At 48.8% G+C, this 17,398-nt stretch overlaps 5 protein-coding genes across 5 annotated transcripts; 2 read left to right on the forward strand and 3 right to left on the reverse strand.

Annotated features, from left to right (window-relative positions):
* Nucleotides 1–697: 697 nt before the first annotated feature.
* B0J16DRAFT_269668 (kinase-like domain-containing protein) lies at nucleotides 698–3,341 on the reverse strand (the record flags this gene model as incomplete). The annotated part of the gene is made up of 5 exons (XM_046123517.1): nucleotides 698–1,503; nucleotides 1,557–2,295; nucleotides 2,345–2,504; nucleotides 2,555–2,754; nucleotides 2,808–3,341. The coding sequence occupies 5 exons, from the start codon at nucleotides 3,339–3,341 to the stop codon at nucleotides 698–700; spliced, it is 2,439 nt and encodes an 812-aa protein (XP_045981286.1).
* A 3,527-nt stretch (nucleotides 3,342–6,868) lies between these two features.
* On the reverse strand, nucleotides 6,869–8,546 carry B0J16DRAFT_356672 (uncharacterized protein; the record flags this gene model as incomplete). Its single annotated transcript, XM_046129490.1, has 5 exons — nucleotides 6,869–7,068; nucleotides 7,126–7,249; nucleotides 7,308–7,955; nucleotides 8,024–8,119; nucleotides 8,190–8,546. 5 exons carry the CDS (start codon nucleotides 8,544–8,546, stop codon nucleotides 6,869–6,871), a joined length of 1,425 nt encoding a protein of 474 aa, XP_045981287.1.
* A 1,789-nt stretch (nucleotides 8,547–10,335) lies between these two features.
* Nucleotides 10,336–11,572, forward strand: B0J16DRAFT_385930 (uncharacterized protein; the record flags this gene model as incomplete). Its single annotated transcript, XM_046131541.1, has 3 exons — nucleotides 10,336–10,395; nucleotides 10,453–10,596; nucleotides 10,652–11,572. 3 exons carry the CDS (start codon nucleotides 10,336–10,338, stop codon nucleotides 11,570–11,572), a joined length of 1,125 nt encoding a protein of 374 aa, XP_045981288.1.
* Nucleotides 11,573–11,955: 383 nt separating this feature from the next.
* Nucleotides 11,956–14,068, reverse strand: B0J16DRAFT_155542 (uncharacterized protein). Its single transcript, XM_046122118.1, has 2 exons — nucleotides 13,429–14,068; nucleotides 11,956–13,334 (listed from the first exon to the last, which is right to left on the reverse strand). The coding sequence occupies exons 1-2, from the start codon at nucleotides 13,621–13,623 to the stop codon at nucleotides 12,339–12,341; spliced, it is 1,191 nt and encodes a 396-aa protein (XP_045981289.1). The 5' UTR covers nucleotides 13,624–14,068; the 3' UTR covers nucleotides 11,956–12,338.
* Nucleotides 14,069–15,814: 1,746 nt separating this feature from the next.
* On the forward strand, nucleotides 15,815–17,393 carry B0J16DRAFT_344731 (kinase-like domain-containing protein). Its single transcript, XM_046128197.1, has 3 exons — nucleotides 15,815–16,231; nucleotides 16,289–16,776; nucleotides 16,838–17,393. Exons 1-3 carry the CDS (start codon nucleotides 15,977–15,979, stop codon nucleotides 17,259–17,261), a joined length of 1,167 nt encoding a protein of 388 aa, XP_045981290.1. The 5' UTR covers nucleotides 15,815–15,976; the 3' UTR covers nucleotides 17,262–17,393.
* The last annotated feature ends 5 nt before the right edge of the window (nucleotides 17,394–17,398 follow it).

A 17,398-nucleotide genomic window follows, 5' to 3' on the forward strand; every position in this document is an offset into this window, starting at 1 on the left:
TGATATACCAAGTGCGTTTCGTCCTCATACACCAAAATTCAAGACCTGAGGAAGAATGTCTACAGCCAAGCAAGCTATGGGACCGAGGCAGGTTTCGTTGTCACCTGCCGAGTCTTGATAACTCTGCACCATATAGAATTCTTGGCTAATCATACCGTCCGCCTTGATACTATACCAACAGAAAGAATGATAGAAAGAAAAAGAAAACTGCCACCAAGAGTAGGCCTGTTGATGCTGCGGCCACACCCTGGAGTGTCAAAACAAGGAAATCCTGTGGAAAATCCCACCAGCCATTATGGATCTCGTCAAGACGATCCTGTTTGCCTCGGGGGTGAATCTGTTAGAACCCTGACTCCGAATCTGTTGAACGCGCTCTTGGTGCTGGTTTTATGTAAAGCAGGCCACACACCAATGGATTCTAAGCCTCCTTTTCGGCGTACTCCCACCACGCTGACCAGAATAGCTTTGATATATTCACTAGGACGTGGCGCCTTGGTTCGTTGCGGCTTGTGAATTTGAAGGGAGAATAGGACCCCTGCCAAGTTAGAACCACCGTAAAGCTTTCTTTATTACCAACCATGAGCATAGGCCTGTTGGACTGCCACCAAAGATAGTGGTTGGTCGTCCTCGTTTATCGACTAGGCGCTCGCATCACAGATTGGCACGGACATCTGGTCCCTTGTTAGGCTGCGGCACTTCAATGCCAGGTGTTCTGGTTTCCCATAAAACCTTCTTCTAGAGTGCGCTCCTCCAAGTTACGGATGAAGTCTCTGTTACCCCGACCCCCTTGCTGCACGCGGCTCCCTCTTCGGTTTGCCCCCGTTCGGTTATCGATATTACCACCCGTCATGCTTTCTCCAGTAGGTGGATAATATGCTGGGCTGGGCTGCAGGCGGATCGGCTGGCTGGGATCAAGGTGGCTGGCAACTCGTTGAATGGCGGCAGGAATGCCACTCTGCTGCTGCTCCATAGTAGATGCGCGTTGGCGGACTGGTCTCATACCACCCTGCTGATGCTGATACATGTTGGGCTGGGGCATTTGCGCATACTGGCCCTGAGGCATCTGCTGGGGTTGTTGAGACATAGCCATCTGCCCATACTGACCATGCTGTTGGCCATATGGTGAAGGCATGTTGCCATGGTTACCTCCCTGGGGATACATGGAGCTGTTTCCGTACATCTGTGGTTGCGTGTGCCCTTGCTGCGCGTACTGGTTGGCATTCGCGGGGTAAGGGTTAGGGGCGGCTGAAGCGGCCTGCTGTTGCGCCGCTTGCGCCCGCTGCTTGCTGAGCGCCTCGGCTTGCTGTTGCTGCTGGGTACCAGGCGCCGGCGATCTGTTCAGAGAGCTCGACTTGAGATTCATTGGCGGTATGAAAGGGCCAGTGAACTTCTGCTGAGTAATGAAAGGGTGAAGTTTAGCTTGTTGTGGCGACCATCTCTCCAGAGGGTTGATCGTAAGAAGACCGCGAACAAAATCAATGAATGCGATGCGGTTATTCATTTCTATTCCAGTTTGCGTTAGCCAGATCCAAGAAATGAACGAAATCGCGCCTTACCTCTGTCAATCTCACTTTGCTTCATGTTCTTCCGTGGCATGGGGTAAGTTTTGATAATCTCGGGGAGGGTATTGGCCTGGAAGTACTTCTTGCTAGGTTGCTCTTTCGTATTGCGTTCCCGAGCATACTGTTCCATTGGCTTGAGCTGGTACGTCCGCCTTCCGAATTCATCTTGTCGCTTTTCGAAAAAGTCACCTGCCTGTTTGCCCATTTCGATCATCCAGTTGGGAGGGTTTCCTAACATCTCCACAATTCGCGATACTTGATTGTACTCTGAAGATCCGGGAAACAGGGGAAGGCCGAGGAACAGCTCTACCACAATACAACCCAGTGACCACATATCGATGGCTGATGAGTATGGTAGACCAAGCAGTACTTCCGGAGACCGGTAGAACCGTGATTGGATATACGTGTAGACAGTCTGTCGTTCGTCGCAAGCCGAGCCGAAGTCGATGATTTTAATGATTGGGCTTTCGAGGTTCTTGAGAAGAATGTTTTCGGGTTTCAGATCGCAATGGATTAGACGAGCCTTGTTCAAAAGTGCCAGACCATTGAGGAGCTGTTGAGCAAACACGCGGACCAATGTGGTGCTGAGACCCCTGAACTGGTTCTGCTTGATAAGTTCGTAGAGGTTGACACTCAGAAGTTCAAAGACCAGGCAAAGATGCTGTCGATGGATGAAGGTGTCCTTCAGGCGTAGCAGATGGTGGTCGTCGTTCTTGTCAAGCTTCGTGTTGAGCTACAGCTCGTTAGTGTCTGTATAGGATGCAAAGTTGAAAGTCTCATACCAGATCAAGGACGGAAACCTCCATCATACTCTGGTTGAAATAGGCAGTACGGTTCTTGATGACCTTGACTGCAACCACCTCTTGTGTCTTGAGATTCTGGCACTTGACAACCTGGCCGAAAGTGCCTTGGCCCAAGACGTCCAAAATAAGATAACGATTCCTGTGATATTGGTCAGAGACAAGCACATAATGGAGTCGTATACAGCATACTTGTGGCCGGCTTCCTCGGACCCAAGAATATCGTTAACATAAAGGATGTAGTCGCTATCCTCGTTATCGTAACCATCGTTCTTAGTGCCCTTGCTAGGTTTTGTCAGAACTCTACGGGGGTTACGAGACGACTCATATTTGAAGCTCGGGTTGCAAATGCGATAGGTAGCAGGCAGTTGAACAGTAAGAGCCTGAAGAGGCTGTCCGAATGGTGAGCACGAGAGTCTACAACGGACTGAGGGTTATAACATACGCTGATAAAGCCACCTTCAGGGTTGGCGCGACGAAAGGGTGGTTGCGAGTTGACTTTTGGTTGCAAGTCTGTTGAAGACGATAATGGCTTGAACTCTGGGACCGGGCCCCTGGTCACTTGCTGAGGAATAGGTCGGCGCGGAGACTTGGGGTCAAGGTTGAAGGCGGCATCAAGATTGTTGACAGCAGACGAAGGATAGTTTTCCTGATGGCCGCTCGACGCGTAAGGATTAATTGGAGGAAGATGCTGCCCTGGCTGATGTTGACGAGCACCAGGAAAGTAAGGAGACTGAGAGTAATCGGGCTGGCGTGTGGGCGATTGGCGCTGTGTCGGGCTGGTGAACTGGCTGTTAGAAGCAGACTTGGGCGCGTAAGGCGAAGTGGGGGACAGAGTCTCCATGGGTGAGTATCGTTGAGCAGCAGATGATTCTTGAGGAGAGTGAAGATTGACGGGACGGCTGCCCGACAGATGAGATTGGTGGTGAGGTCTCATGGGGTATTTTATACCAGCATGAGCATCGTGGGCGTCGTGCATTGCGACGTCACCGTTGTTGTCGCGCATCTGAGAAGGCGAGATGGGAGATGCGGCCGAGTTAGGACCACCAACAGGAGCAGAAGCTGGAGGAGCAGAATGAACGGGGGCGCCACCGTGGAACTGGTCGTATTTGTATCCGCCTTGAGGCGGGGGCTGGTTGGTATAATCTCGAGAAGTCTGGTTGCTACCATTGTGACGTCTCGAAGAGCCAGGCGAGTTTGCGGCAGGATATTGCTGCCACTGAGGATCCATGGCGCTGACTGGCTGTTGCTGCTATGAAGCTGGATGAAGCAGCTCAGAGCGACAGCGTCACGGGGGTGGTCACGGCGAGGTCGAGGTCGAGGTGGTTGGTTGTCAGCAGCGAAATCGTTGAGGTTGTTGTGGTCGTCGCGGGTGGGGGTGGGCAGTGCGTGGTTATCGGGCGTCGACGATGATGTCGACGGTCGATTGTATGATTGTGTCCCAGCGACGGGGGGAAGAAGGACGCAGGATGAGGAGTAAGAAAAATGAGAGCAAGAGGAGAAAGGTCTGGTGCAGTGTACTGTAGCGTCAAACAGCCTTGGGTAGGTAGCTTAACTTAGCTGCTAGCAACGAATCCGATACAGCACAGAGAACAAATAAGACGGAATGGTTGGCCGGCTGCTGGTTGGGCCGGGTGCAATGCAGTCGCCAAGTTGGAGATGGATCGAGTTGGGTCTTGTTGCGTTGACTGTACCTAGGTCGGCCCCGTAGTAACCAAGTCAGGCAATAGCAAAAGCGGGCTGGCCCAGGCCGTCCGGATAGACTTAACGTCAATGTACTACCGTACGTAGGTAGTGTAGAGGGGAAGAGATGCTTGAATCAGCGCACCGATTTCTCACGATATTGTAGCGCCGCTGCACTGGGAGAGGTGAGGGGGCAGGAGAATTGGGCACCGCGGGCAGTCAGTGGAGGCCCAAGCCAAGGCTGGGGGTGGGTATACCCAGGCACGTCAGATAGATAGATACCTTAGTACCTGGTCTACCAGGTAAGTTAGTAGGTACGGTACAGTACTGTGGATGTGTTGGCGTCCGTATTGTTGAGAGAGAAGACGCAAACGTACTGTACCTAGGTACGTAGGTAGGCAGGTAACCTATATTAGGTACCTTGGAAGGTGAGGTAAGGAACAAGTTGCGATATCAAGAGAAGCAGAAAAACATGAAGATGCGTCAGGTTCTAGTCAAAGTCGAATATGAATGAATGAACCCATTGCATCTATCGATCCGGTGATGACTGATGAAGAAAGAGTTTCTGTGAACTGAAATAACATTAAAGTTTGGTCGATACCAGAGGGAGGAGACTGGACACACACTTAGTAGGTTACCTTAGTAAGTAGGTTGGGAGTAACGGAAGGAACCTCAACTCAGAGCGAGAAGTGCCTGCCTTGATTACCTAGGGGCCTATTATCTTTCACAAAATGCAATGCTAGGTAAATAGACGCAAAATACTTGGACTCGTACCGCGCATGCCATGACCTTTGATACCCAACCATTAATCATATTAATGATGCTATAATACGAGCTGCCTAGGTTAAGCTTTGGAAACCAGTCAATAAAAACATAACTGCTTACCTCGATATTGCGAGACTTCCCTTGGCAATGTTTTGTGAGTGTGGGAGAAATTGTTAAATATTTCTATACTCCGTAGCTTTGAACAATAACCATAACTCTCTGGCTATGCTTTTGCAATTGAAGTCTTGCTCGAGATGGATCCAATATTTAACTTGAACCTGGTGCAGTCAAAGCTTAAAAAGGGTTTAAGGTTGATTAGTAGGTACCTACTGTAAATCATTTATAACTACAGGTACCTACTACCTAGTACTTACCTAGGCAGGCACCTACCATTTGGGTACTTACCTAGGGGGTATAAGGCGATAACCCTCCCCATTTCTTCCTCCTACACCACGAGGTACCTAGGCGCCTATTGACCTACCTAGGTATGAATGGCAGGTGCATTAGAGGGAACCAAGAGGATATAGGCTTCGCTAGAATTTATACAATCAGTGCAGTTTTCTGCCTTTAACGCGTCATCACAAATAAAGAGGGAATGGATGCAATAACTCAGAGCGAATAATATTTACCCCAGAATTTGCCATCTACGACTCTAATGCTCAAGTCCTTTCTTATCCATCCACAGGGATTTTCCCAGTCACGCATACACTGTTTGACAGTTGATAGTTATCAGCCATGGTTTCTCTCAGCATCCACTAGGAACGTTGCCCACAATGACGTCCTTCTCAGGGTCTTGGGAATAGTCGGGCACGGAAGAAAAATCAGGTTTCACATCCAAACCGCTGCCGGCCCTTCTCACTCTATCTGGTAGGACCAGACTACGACACAGTCTAGGGTCCGCCCCCCCGTTCCATTTTGTTGGCGTTTCATAAGTTTGCTGTCCATCGAGCTTCAAGTACGTGGCCATCTTTGCCCAAAGTTTACGATGCAGCTGGTGTCAGAAGGGTTTCTTCTGATAATAATGGAGAGATCAAATGTTGCCACGCCAATTACCATGCACCAGCTTCGGCATTGCCCCGTAAAATAAGTCATGGGTGTCGAGAGACAGAAAGAAGTTGACCAATTTAATAAATCAGTCAACTGTCGAGGACTATATACAGGTCCATGTGCATCAGACCAAGTCAAGTCAAATGGTTTTCATTATTGTTGTTATCCTTCGTCTTATGTCGATTGCCGCCGGTCATCTTCCGTTCCTTTTCTTTTCTAGAAAGACAACCTTATGTACTTTAGCAATCGTGGTTGAATCGAAGCTTGGACTTCCGCCTCCCCTCAACCTTTCCAAACCCTCACCTTTTGTCGTCAGTCTTACATGGTCGTCAAATCGTCGTAGTTCCGTCATTTCGTGAGCAAGCATTATTAGTGAGAAAAGAGAAAAGAGAGAAAGTCCCGTTAAGAAAAGAAAAGTCGCCGCTAAATACACAGATATGAACCCATGAAATGGAACTGCCACCACCATGGCCACACACTGAAATATCAGATGCTTCATGACGTACAAGAACAGATGAAACGCTCATGACTTCGCCGAGTAGGAAATTTTGAAATGCCAGGCTGGCCTTGACCAAATGCAACAAAGTCAAGGTCAAACACCGGTGGTATCCTGGAGATAGAGCTCGTACAGAGAGATAGATAGGGAGACCGAGAAACATGTAGCGCTCCTTGACTTTTATCGACGAAACAGGAAGGGAAGAAAGAAATGTGTACATGCGATTCAAGGCAAGACAGAAAAACTGCCCTTTTTTTTCCAGAACACGGAAAGGGGGTATCACAGGCCTGTACTGTAATAATGCTTGGAGATACTGAGAAGAAAGTAATGGAAGCAACAGAAGCAAGCGCAAGAGAAGAATCCACAGAAACGTGAGAAAGAAGAAAGGGGATCATGAGATGCGGATAAAGAAAAATCTGACCCGTATCATGATCTTGCACAACAGCTCAATCATTACTTGACGTAACCTTTATCCGACTTGTTGGCTTGTCTTGCTCTGGTTTGGTCGTTGCCACCTAGGCCTGATAACCACCAAATCCATTGTTGAAGTTCTGGCCAGGACGAGGCTGGGCCCACTCAGCATTGGGGGGTTGCTGGCCTCTTCCGTAGCCCCCGGCACTCTGGGGAGCAGCATATCCCATCGGCGAGCCAGCATATCCCGCTGGAGATCCGGCTTGTGGGCCACCGTAGTTGCCAGGCTGTCCACCATACTGGGCTATTATCACGATTATTAACTACTGAGTGTTTCAACTCCCGTTCATGTTCAACTCACCACCGTATTGCGGGTAATATCCTGTAGGCGTACCAGGAAAGCCAGGAGCTTGAGCACTCTGCGGGCTGAAAGGCTGGACAGGGTCGAAGCCTCCCTGAGCATTGGGTGTCTTATCCTTGCCCCACTAAAGCAATTGTCAGTCTTGATTTCCAATATCGGAATGCAGCATGGGCAGAACATACGCTGCACTTGAGAGGGCGGCCGTTGACATTGTAACCGTTCATCTGGCAGATGGCCATAGCCGCATTCTCGTGGGAGTCCATCTTAATGAACGCGAATCCTCGGTCTGCCTGGAAACGAGACTCGACCACGAAGCCGAAATTCTGGAACAGAGGCACCACGTCGTTGGGGGTTGTATAAGGCGTAAGGTTTCCGACGTAGACAGTGGTCTGCCAGCTGGGTGTTTGGGTCAAGATGACTTCGTAACTAGCAACGCCATGTGCTGGAAATTGGTGGTGTCCGTAGGGAGTGGTAGGGGTCATGCCCATTGCCTGCATAGCCTGCTGCTGGGCCATGGAGGGTTGTCCCTTCTGGTTTGCCCAATTGCATCGGATGGCTCGCGACCCGAGCCACTCACCGTCCATGGAGCTCAGGGCCTTCTCAGCCTCGGGACGGTCACGGAAAGCAACAAAACCATAGCCTCGAGATCGGCCTGTCTTCATATCCCACATAACACGGGCCTCAGAAACGGAGCCAAAGGCAGAGAAAGCTTGAGTGAGGACTTCGTCGTTGACCTCGTTGGACAAATCGCCAACAAAGATGTGGAAGTGGTTCGAAGTATCTTCCTTGTTCGTAGTGTTTGACTGATAGGCCCAGTTGACACGAATCTCCTATACCGCATGTTAGCGTTAGCGTTTGCCGCCCGCTTCGAATTTCGGATTGCGTTGGGGTATCGTACCGATTGATGAACTCGTCGTCCGTTGAGAGTCTGCATGGCACGTTCAGCGGCACCGGGGTCGTCGTACTCAACAAAACCATAGTTGTAGCCACGCGCCTGGGAAAAGGAAAGTTAAGTTAGTCCGTCATGTCCCCAGCTGTCGTTTTCGACCTAAGGAAAAACTTACATTCTTGTCAGGGATGATCTTGACATTCTGAACATGGCCTGTAGTCTCGAAAATCTGACGCAGGACTTCCTCGGTCACTCGCTGGTCCAATCCGCCAATGTAGAGGGCACGCTTGTTGGGCTCAGGGGCGGCGCGACGGAAGCCACCTGCGCTGGTGGGCGACATAATGCCTCCCTTGTCGGCGGATCTGGGAGAAGTGATAGCGGTCGGAATCGGGTTGTTGTTTTGAGGGATATGAAGAGGTGGAGGGGCCATAGGCTGGCCATTCTGAGCAGATTCAAAGCCAGAAGCGCCAGCACCAGCGCCAGCTTGGGGAGGCAGCTGGCCTGGGTTGGATGGAGCACCAGCATCGGCCATGGTTGAATGATGTGATGTTGAGTCGAGGAGAGGAGAGGGAGATGGTATGGGAGAGATGGAGGGAGGAGGGAGGAGGGAGATGGACAATAGAGGCGAGAGGTAGAGTAGAGAGATTGGAGCTACCTGTTAGCTTGCGCTGTGTTGTGTTGTGTTGTGTTGTACTGTAGTCGGTCGGTCGAGGTGGAGAATCGGCGGTCGGTGACAATATGTAGTAGTCTACCTTACCTAGTAGTCTAGGTAGTCTAGGCTTGTACTTGTACCTGGTACAGTACCTAGTATATTATTTGACAGGACAGGGCAGGGCAGGGGTCCAAATGGTCGGGTTGACAACCCAGAGCTAATTATGACACGGTGGGCACAAAGAGGGAGAGGAGGTCAGAGGGAGGGGTCTGGTTAGGTCTGACACCGGGGTCCAGATGAAAGCACAGGATGGTCTGGTCTTAGGTATTGTGGAAACCCCAACATTGTTGGTGAAGTCCTGAAGTTGACACGCGAGTTACCGAGAAAAGGAGTGCTTCGCCTATTAGGTGGTTATTGAATAGGTGCCTCCATATCTTGCACTGTAACACGGAACAAAAAGAACGAATTGAGACGTTGGCTTCAGCCGTGAGACGTGGGGTTGTTAATTTCCATGTTGGAGATGAGAGCGAAGATGGTGCTACCTTTGCACTACGTACCTCCGCTGCTAAGGTAAGGTAGCCTCCACTGAGAGAGATCCAACTTTAGGTAATAGAAGATGGATGCGATCAGGAACCGAGAAAAAGAAAAACTGTCGATTTGAAGGTACCTAATTCCAATGATGGAACAGGAGAACCAGAAGCGAAGAGGGACCGTAGAGTCTAAGGGAAACCTCCATATCGATCTCAAGGACAACTCCAAGAACTTCAATGCTCCCATGCATGCATGCATGGGATGTGATGAACCATCCACCATTTTCCGTAGAGACAGACCTTTTTCTGCATTGGATGCTTTTCTTTACCGACTATCACAACCCAAGAGACCCTGCAGCCGATCTAATCAATGATTGGCCAATTTAATGTCCTTGAAGGCCCATATAAGCCCCTGTGTCAGGGTTATGGATGGTTATACAGTAGTGAAGGGAGGGAATGAATGCTACTATAGGTACTTCGTAGCTTTCTGCACTCAATGTAGGGAATACTCAAGGTCATGTCCCATGTTATCCGTCCTGCGTCTCAACTTCCATTGTCTCCCATTCAAAATAGAGTGGTGCTACGAGTATAGACTGGCCAAGGTACTAAGCGTGGTAGAGTTAAGCTCATCCTAATCGAGAGATGATTGGAGGATTATTCTATGGTGGCTGATTAGAACTTGGTTCCCTAGATGGGATTTACGAGCATCTGCACTCCTCAGTGAAGGCATAAAGGCTTAGTAGTTTCTCTTGTATTTTATTCATTATTTTTACCTATTCATAGGTAGGTCTCATTCTTTTTCATTGAGATAAGAAAGCCAGGATTCACTGTTGAGACCACCATTGAGCCTAAACTTAAAGGGAGGGGCACGTGATGTCGTTCCTGCCCATAACCGCGCTTTACTAACCAACTTAGGTTCAGCTTTCAGGTATATCGCATTTCACCCATCAACTACTAACTTAACCTACCTACCTTACTTTCAAGGTGCCTACCTGCTAATACGGATACCTGTACCCTCATCATTCTTCAAACCCCAATCCTAGTACTACATCGCTTTACTCGTACCGACAAGGCCTCTACCTACAACGTATCCGTATCTGAACTTTCGCTTTTTCCCTTTCTCTGTATACGCCTCGGCCATGGCGTCTCAACCTTCCCCGGACCCGCTGGACGTCCTGCAGGCCATGATCGACGATGTCGTAAGGAGCACTCTCCTACTCAAACAATCGTTTGTTTTTCTCTAACGCTCTTTCTAGCTGGTTCACACTGGTAAAGCCCTCAGGGCCTCACGTAAAGATGTTCAGGGCAATACGCATTCCAGCCAAGCAACACTCAAGTCCAAGTTGCCTGAGTCTATTGATGGCTTCCGAGAAGCGTTGCATAAATTGGAATGGGATATTGTGAGTTGATCAGCCTTACTACCTCACCATATCACAGATTCTCATGCCTTCTTAGATTGACGCCAAATCTGTCTTGATGCGTGATGTCAAACGGATACAGCAACAAAAGCAGCAGCAGATCCCACAGCAGGAATCTGCTGCAACATCTCAGCCTCCTCAGCCTGTTGAGTCCCAATCAAAGTCACCCATGGTTATTGATCTTGAGTCATCACCACCTCCACTCCCCCAGGACCAGCCTATGACAGAACTTAAGGCCAATAAGCCAGTCGCCCCCTTTCCAGACATGGGTATGGGTCTCTCCGACATTGGCCAACCTAACCAAGCGATAAAGGACGACGTCAATCAAAGCGTGGTTCCATCTACGGCCTCCGACCACTCTAAGATGAAGACCAGCGTCTCTCCAACGCCAACTGCAACAGCTGTTGCTGTCGCCCCTATGGCCCCAATGCCAGTCATGGAAGAAAGGTCATTAGAAAACCACAACAGTGATGTGATGGACCTTACCTCTGATGGACCTCAATCGGAACTAAACTTTACAAATATGCAGTTCACGTTGGCCCCGACAAATAACGACTCACAGAATCAATCTACAACTCAGGAGCCTTCATTCGACTTGACAACATTTGCTCCTCCTGAAGGTAACGACGACATCCTGGGTCTTGATGACCTTTTACCAACCAACAACAATCCACAGGCGAACATATCTCAGCTACCTGCTGGCTCAAGTGCGAATGGGGTCAAACAGGAGCCTGCCATGAATGCCGATAACCAAGGAGCGCCCCAGGAAGTGTCAAATGATAATTTCGATTCTGTCTTTGATGACGAAATATTCGGTAGCCTCGGTACAGGCGGTGGGTTAGCTGATGGAACGGGTGAGGCTACGTACGAAGATCTCATCAATGGCGACGATGATACCAACCTCGACTATATGCAAAACAGCGAATTTGACGACCAATACTTTTTCAACCCGATGTAGCATTTCTGTATATGTGGTGCCGAGGTGCATCTTGGATCTTTGATAGTGGGACAATACTTGGCCGGACCATCAAGCTGACCTGATGGCTTGGCTCACGTCGACTACTTTACGTCGACTTTATACTGTTGGCGATCAACATATTTGAAGAAAGCTGAGTGTTGACGAAGTCGAGAGGATAACTCAAGACCGAAATTGAAGGGTGTCATCAGACCGTTAGCTCGTAAGGTCTGTCACGGCACAACTTCGCTCAGCGTTGGTTCCTCAACGGGCCGTGAAAATCAACACCAATGATCTTGCATAACAGGTAACAGTGTCTTGGCGTTATATATATTTACGTGGTTTGGAGTTCTTTGCATGGTTTCAAAAGAGGGCAGGGTGCTCAGGATTTGCGTGCGTTTCACTTTTGGATTTGCGGCGAGGATGATGAATTGAAAGGTTTCTACGGGAATGGTGCTGGGTACCAGGGATATCAAGGGCTTTTGTATGTACAGAAATTAAGCAGCTCTCGCTAAATAGACAAGTGCTGGACAAAAGTTATAAACTCTTCAAGAGCCTACTCCTTCTCTTTCTTTTACAAAGGTATCAAACAGCATGTTCGCTACAAAAGATGAAAAGAGAAAGAAAAAAAAAAGCCGCACAGCCCGCTGACCTACAACAAAGAAAATTATCACAAAAGAAAACGTTGATCATCATGATTCGTCTGAGGTGTTATTACACCATCCAATCCCATGGCACAAAGGCCATGAGATCTGACTTCGCGTCAAGCTCATGTGGATGTGGCAGCAGCGCGAGCTTCGAGTTCGCGGCGCTTAGCAAGAAGGCTTTTGAACGCACCAATGCAACGGACAAGCGCATCTTCGTCGTGGGCGCAGAAGCGGTAACTCTTCTCTTCTGTAATGACCTGAAGGCAATGCTTCTTGCTCTTGCTGAGGGGGTCAAGGTCAACAACATTGACGACGGCAGACATTGGTAGAATCCACCTGGCTGTGTATTCAGACTCGTCCTTGTAGAGGATGAGGTTACGAGGTCGCAGAACAGCCCACATATCCTTCCACTGGCGCATACCGCGACGATGACGCAAGAGATAGAGCCGACCCTGCCAGATGACGCGGTCAGGGTCCTGCTCAACATTGGACACGCTTGTCTGGCTTGCCGAACGGATGCCCTGGCCTGGTGCACGAGTGGTGCTGGGAGGAATGTTGCCGGGCGATTTGCCAGTCAGACTATCATAGGAGGAGTCCTGAGGACGGAATGCTTCGCTGTCGGAAAGATCGGAGTGCGATGCGAATTCGGCACCCGACATTCCCGAGGAATCTAGTATGGATGATCTTCTCCTACCACCTGCTGAAGTGACGTATCTTGGGGCGGATGAAACCATAGGTTCTGGTGAGCTCGACAGAAACCGGTCGTGCTCGTTAGGCTGGTTGCTGTCGAGAGGGGATGGGTTGATAACATTCTTCGGTTGTTGCGCACCACGAGGACTGGCTAGAAACATCTCGTCCTCTTCTTCGTCGATACGCGCGTCCTTTCGTATCAGTTTCATCCATTCCCCGGCATCCTGGGCAGAACTCGCTTGGAAGTGGTAATTGCGAGACGGGGAAAAGAGGCCGAAAACATTCTCGCGCTTGTGCTTAGGGTCTTTAAGTTCAGCAACAGCCGTAAGCTCAGAGAGGTAAAGCTGATGGCGTAGTCGGTCTTCACTTTCGTTCTTGTATAAGGAAAGGGTGTTAGGCCGTAGCACCAGGTAAACAGTCTTCCACTTCTACATCAAAAGAGTCAGTATTGTATGAACATTTTGGTAGCCACAGCGCCATGGTCTCAAACAAATTCGTAAAAGCTAGCAGAACAAAACTGACCTTTGTCTTCTGTGTACGCTTCTGGACATAACCACTCTTCAAGACGCGGTCAAAATCGAAACATCCATCATTGTTTACCGGGGAAAACACAGCTTCAAGGTTGGAGCTGCGAGGTCGAGCGGAAACGTCAAGTTTAGTGTCAAGTGATGATGTATGAACCGGAAGCGCAGCCCTCTCAACAAGTGTTCCAGCCATTGTAGACTACTTTTCTGCGTAATATTATCGAATTCGATGAGGACAAAGGAGCTGGAGCTGAAGATGAAGACGATAGTGATGTCACGAACATTGACGGTCCGTCAGGGAAATAGGGTAGCGTTTGATTTGAAAGATTGCGCAGCAATTGATCGAGTGTAGCATTCGGTTCGTAAAAGTGTTCCAAGGTCAGCAGGATATATGATCGAAGAGGGGGGGAAGAAGTTGAAGTCCTCGTTGTATAGCGTAAAGAGATTGATCGGTTTGTCGAACGTCGAGAGGTTGGGACTACAAGCAGGGGTTCAAAACCGGGTTATGCTGTAGAGAAATGGAAGCCCAATACCACAGAAGAAAGTCGTGAAAGTCGAGATAGTGAATTCGCGGGCGTGAAACGTGAGACCAATACGGAATATAGTTGGTGAGACTTGAGGGAGATAACTGGAACAGTCGGTGGCAGTATGTCTGGCAGTTGTTTTGTTGACAGTGGTGATGAAGTATTTGGTGCCGTGGGTGATGGGTGAGTTGATACAATACGCAAGAGCAGGAAGGGTGGAAAAGAAAATTGAGAGGATAGAGGTGGACAAAGGAAGAAAGAACGACAGAGCAGAGCAAGTGCCAAGAAGGTAGCTAGATATTATGATATGAAAGAAAATGAGACCGCTGGCGATGGTAGATCGAATGAGAAGGTTTGAATGACGATTGAATGGAATGTAATGTAATGGACAGAGTACAGTAGTGATGGATGGGAAGGGAAGGGATGGGATGGCAGGTACGTTACCTTATGTTATTACAAGTTTTGTTGCTAATCTTGGGAGGGACAGGGAAAGGAGACCTGACCTGAGTGACGACGGCAGGTACCTGGGTACAGTAAGTGCCTGCCTTACCTAGTTCCTCTACAGCCAATATCCACTATCAGGTAAGTACCTTAGTACAGATAGTACAGAGGCAGGTAGTAGGTAGTAGGTAAAACCTGAGTGTCGATCGGCAATGGGAACGGTGGTTGTCGCAGAATAGTGCCGCAAGAGGGGGAAACAATGCAAAGGTACCTCAATAAAGCCAGAGCTAAGCAATAAGCCAAGTCGCAGATCTACAGGCCCGGTACTTTTTCGGTAAGAGCTGTCAGAGCCTACAGTACAGTACCAAGGGTCACCAATACTAGCATCTAGATTATAGCGGCAGTTTCGGTTCATTATCCATGCTAGGTATCTAGATATCTACTAAGGTATCCATCTACCTAAGTTTCGTCAGGTCCATGTCATGCATCCATGGATCCATTAGATTGCCGCCCGTAGGTGACTTATAGTACTAGTACTATGTACTGTAGGGGGGCTCGTTTCAGGCGATTTTAAGAAATGATAGCGTACTGTAGGTGCGGTTTGTTTTGGTCATAGATCCATGCCTTAACCAAACAGAGGTCATTCAGTTTCCTTCCATGCTGATGCAATGCATTGTGCACCTATGGGACGAAGCGGAAACAGCAACGTGTTATTAGGTATTAGCTACAATCATCTACCTTAGTAGGTAGTTCAAGGTCATCGACTCTTGAAAACGGAAATCAACAAGTCGCCCAACCGTCAATCAATTCCTTCTCAACGCCCGGATTCGAACAGTACATACATAACCAAAGGAATGAAACCATGAGGGGCTCACAGTTCTTCCTCACTCACAATTAAACTTCAACAAGGTGGCGGATTTCTAAGATGGACGATGGTGGCTCATACCCTGAATCAACCTAATCTAACTCTGCGCCCCCCCGTCAAGAGGCAGACCATGATGCCTTGCTTGTAGTATCACATCGCCTGACGTCTTCCCCCCATCCATTGCCGCCAGGCAGAGGGCGGTTCTATTGAAAGATGATGACAGTCCTGTACTGTATCTACTAGGCTACTGGTGGTGGTCATATTGGTAACCAAAACAGGTTGTGCATGACATCCATGGCAGCATGAAGGAGAGAAACAAGTAGGCAAAGGGTGAATCACCTACTACACATGCATGGATAGGGCTTTTTAGCCAAGAATGACCATCTAGATTAGTGACAGACTGCTGCAAGTTGTGTGGATGATATGATGCAGTACAGTAGTAGGTACCTTCGGTACTAGGTAGGGTATCCGTGACTAAGGAGGTACCAAGTATCTAGTATACATGTATCTTCTGATGCGTCGCTTAATCTGATACAGAGCGCTTCGACAAAATGTCACGAGCTGTGGGCGGCAAACCGAGATGTTTCAGACTAGTAGCACTTCCATGTTCATGTTGAGTCATCGGCCAAGCAAAACCCCGAGACAAGCTGCATGGCCACCTTTTAACAGCTGCTCTCTTCACGACGTAAACTATCTCATTTCCTCAGCAACCCATCATGACTTCTCATCAACAGCTCAATGATCCTACTGATACCACACAAGAGGTTCGATCCAAAGTAGTGCATGCTCTCAGCAAAACTCCTTTTGCCGTGGCGGATCTTCGAAGGCTATCTGGAGGTACCGCCAATTTTATATATCATGGCACTCTCAAACAATCAACCGGCGATGAGTATCGGGATGGTGTCGTAATTAAACATGGTGAGGGCCATGTCGCAACGCACCCGTCATTCAAGATCTCAACCTCGAGATGTGTATGCCAGAATACCCTCGTGGCATGATAGCCCTGTTCAAACCTAACATCAGCGCAGGTCATCGAGTATGAATCTCTAATCCGGCTCACTGAGCTCCCTCCGTTACAAGTCCAGTTCTACACCATATCGACTCCCAAGACATATTATTTCAACTACGACACTAACACCCAGATCCAAGAGTACCTCCCACACGCCACCTCTCTCAAAGAATACGTCCTCAAGCATCTTTCTCATCCTACAACTTCAACACACAAACCACCGTGTGATCGGCTCGGCCATGCTCTTGGAGCTTGGCTTCGTATGTTCCACGGCTGGAGCCAAGAACCTAAGCAAGCCGCACTGCGCGAGACGTTTGTGGGGAACAAGGATGGGCAGGGCCTTAAGAACATGATTAACTACCAGCAGCTATTGCAGATGGTCGACCGGTACCCGATGATTCTTGGCAATGCAAGGGACATCCTGCAAGGTGTCAGTGATTTAGCGGCCGAGGAACTTCTAGATGAAACAGCTCTGTGCCCTATTCATGGTGATTTCTGGACTGGCAAGTGAGTTCTGACAACAATCGTTACTATTGGCCAGAGTCGGTCTAACAACGTAACGTATCAGTGTCTTGATTCCAGACGTTTCTGTAACAGATAGCGTTAATGACCATATTCCCATCCGCATCATTGACTGGGAACTTTCTCAGCTTGGTGTTCGGCCTCTCGACCTCGGCCAATTCATCGCTGAGCTTTGGTCTCTAACGCTATACAGAAATGTAGGTGCGGCCGAGTGGCTCGTCCGGGCTTTTGCTTCTGGTTATGGTTTACTGGATGATAGCTTTGCCTACCGCACCATCATTCATATAGGTGTTCATCTTATCTGTTTTGCGCGTTATTGGTCTTCAGCGCCAGATCCAAGTCAAGACGAGCAGCAGAAGACCATGATCGGTATAGGCAGGGACATAATAGTCAAGGCTTGGAGCAAAGATAGAGAGTATTTTCGAGAACATCTTCTGGGTTGTCTGTTTAGTGAGGCCGGACGCAGGTGATGGCACTGCCTCGGCAAAACCAGTATGCTTGATAAATGAAAACTGCATTGCCACAACTGAAGCATAACAAGACATAACTTCACCATGAGGCTTGAATTTTACAGTATTGTATCGACAATGTTTGAAACTCTATATGT

Source organism: Fusarium flagelliforme (assembly GCF_020744385.1).
Source record: "Fusarium flagelliforme strain FIESC 12 MPI-CAGE-AA-0113 chromosome Unknown B0J16scaffold_5, whole genome shotgun sequence".
NCBI classification, from domain to species: Eukaryota; Fungi; Ascomycota; class Sordariomycetes; order Hypocreales; family Nectriaceae; genus Fusarium; species Fusarium flagelliforme.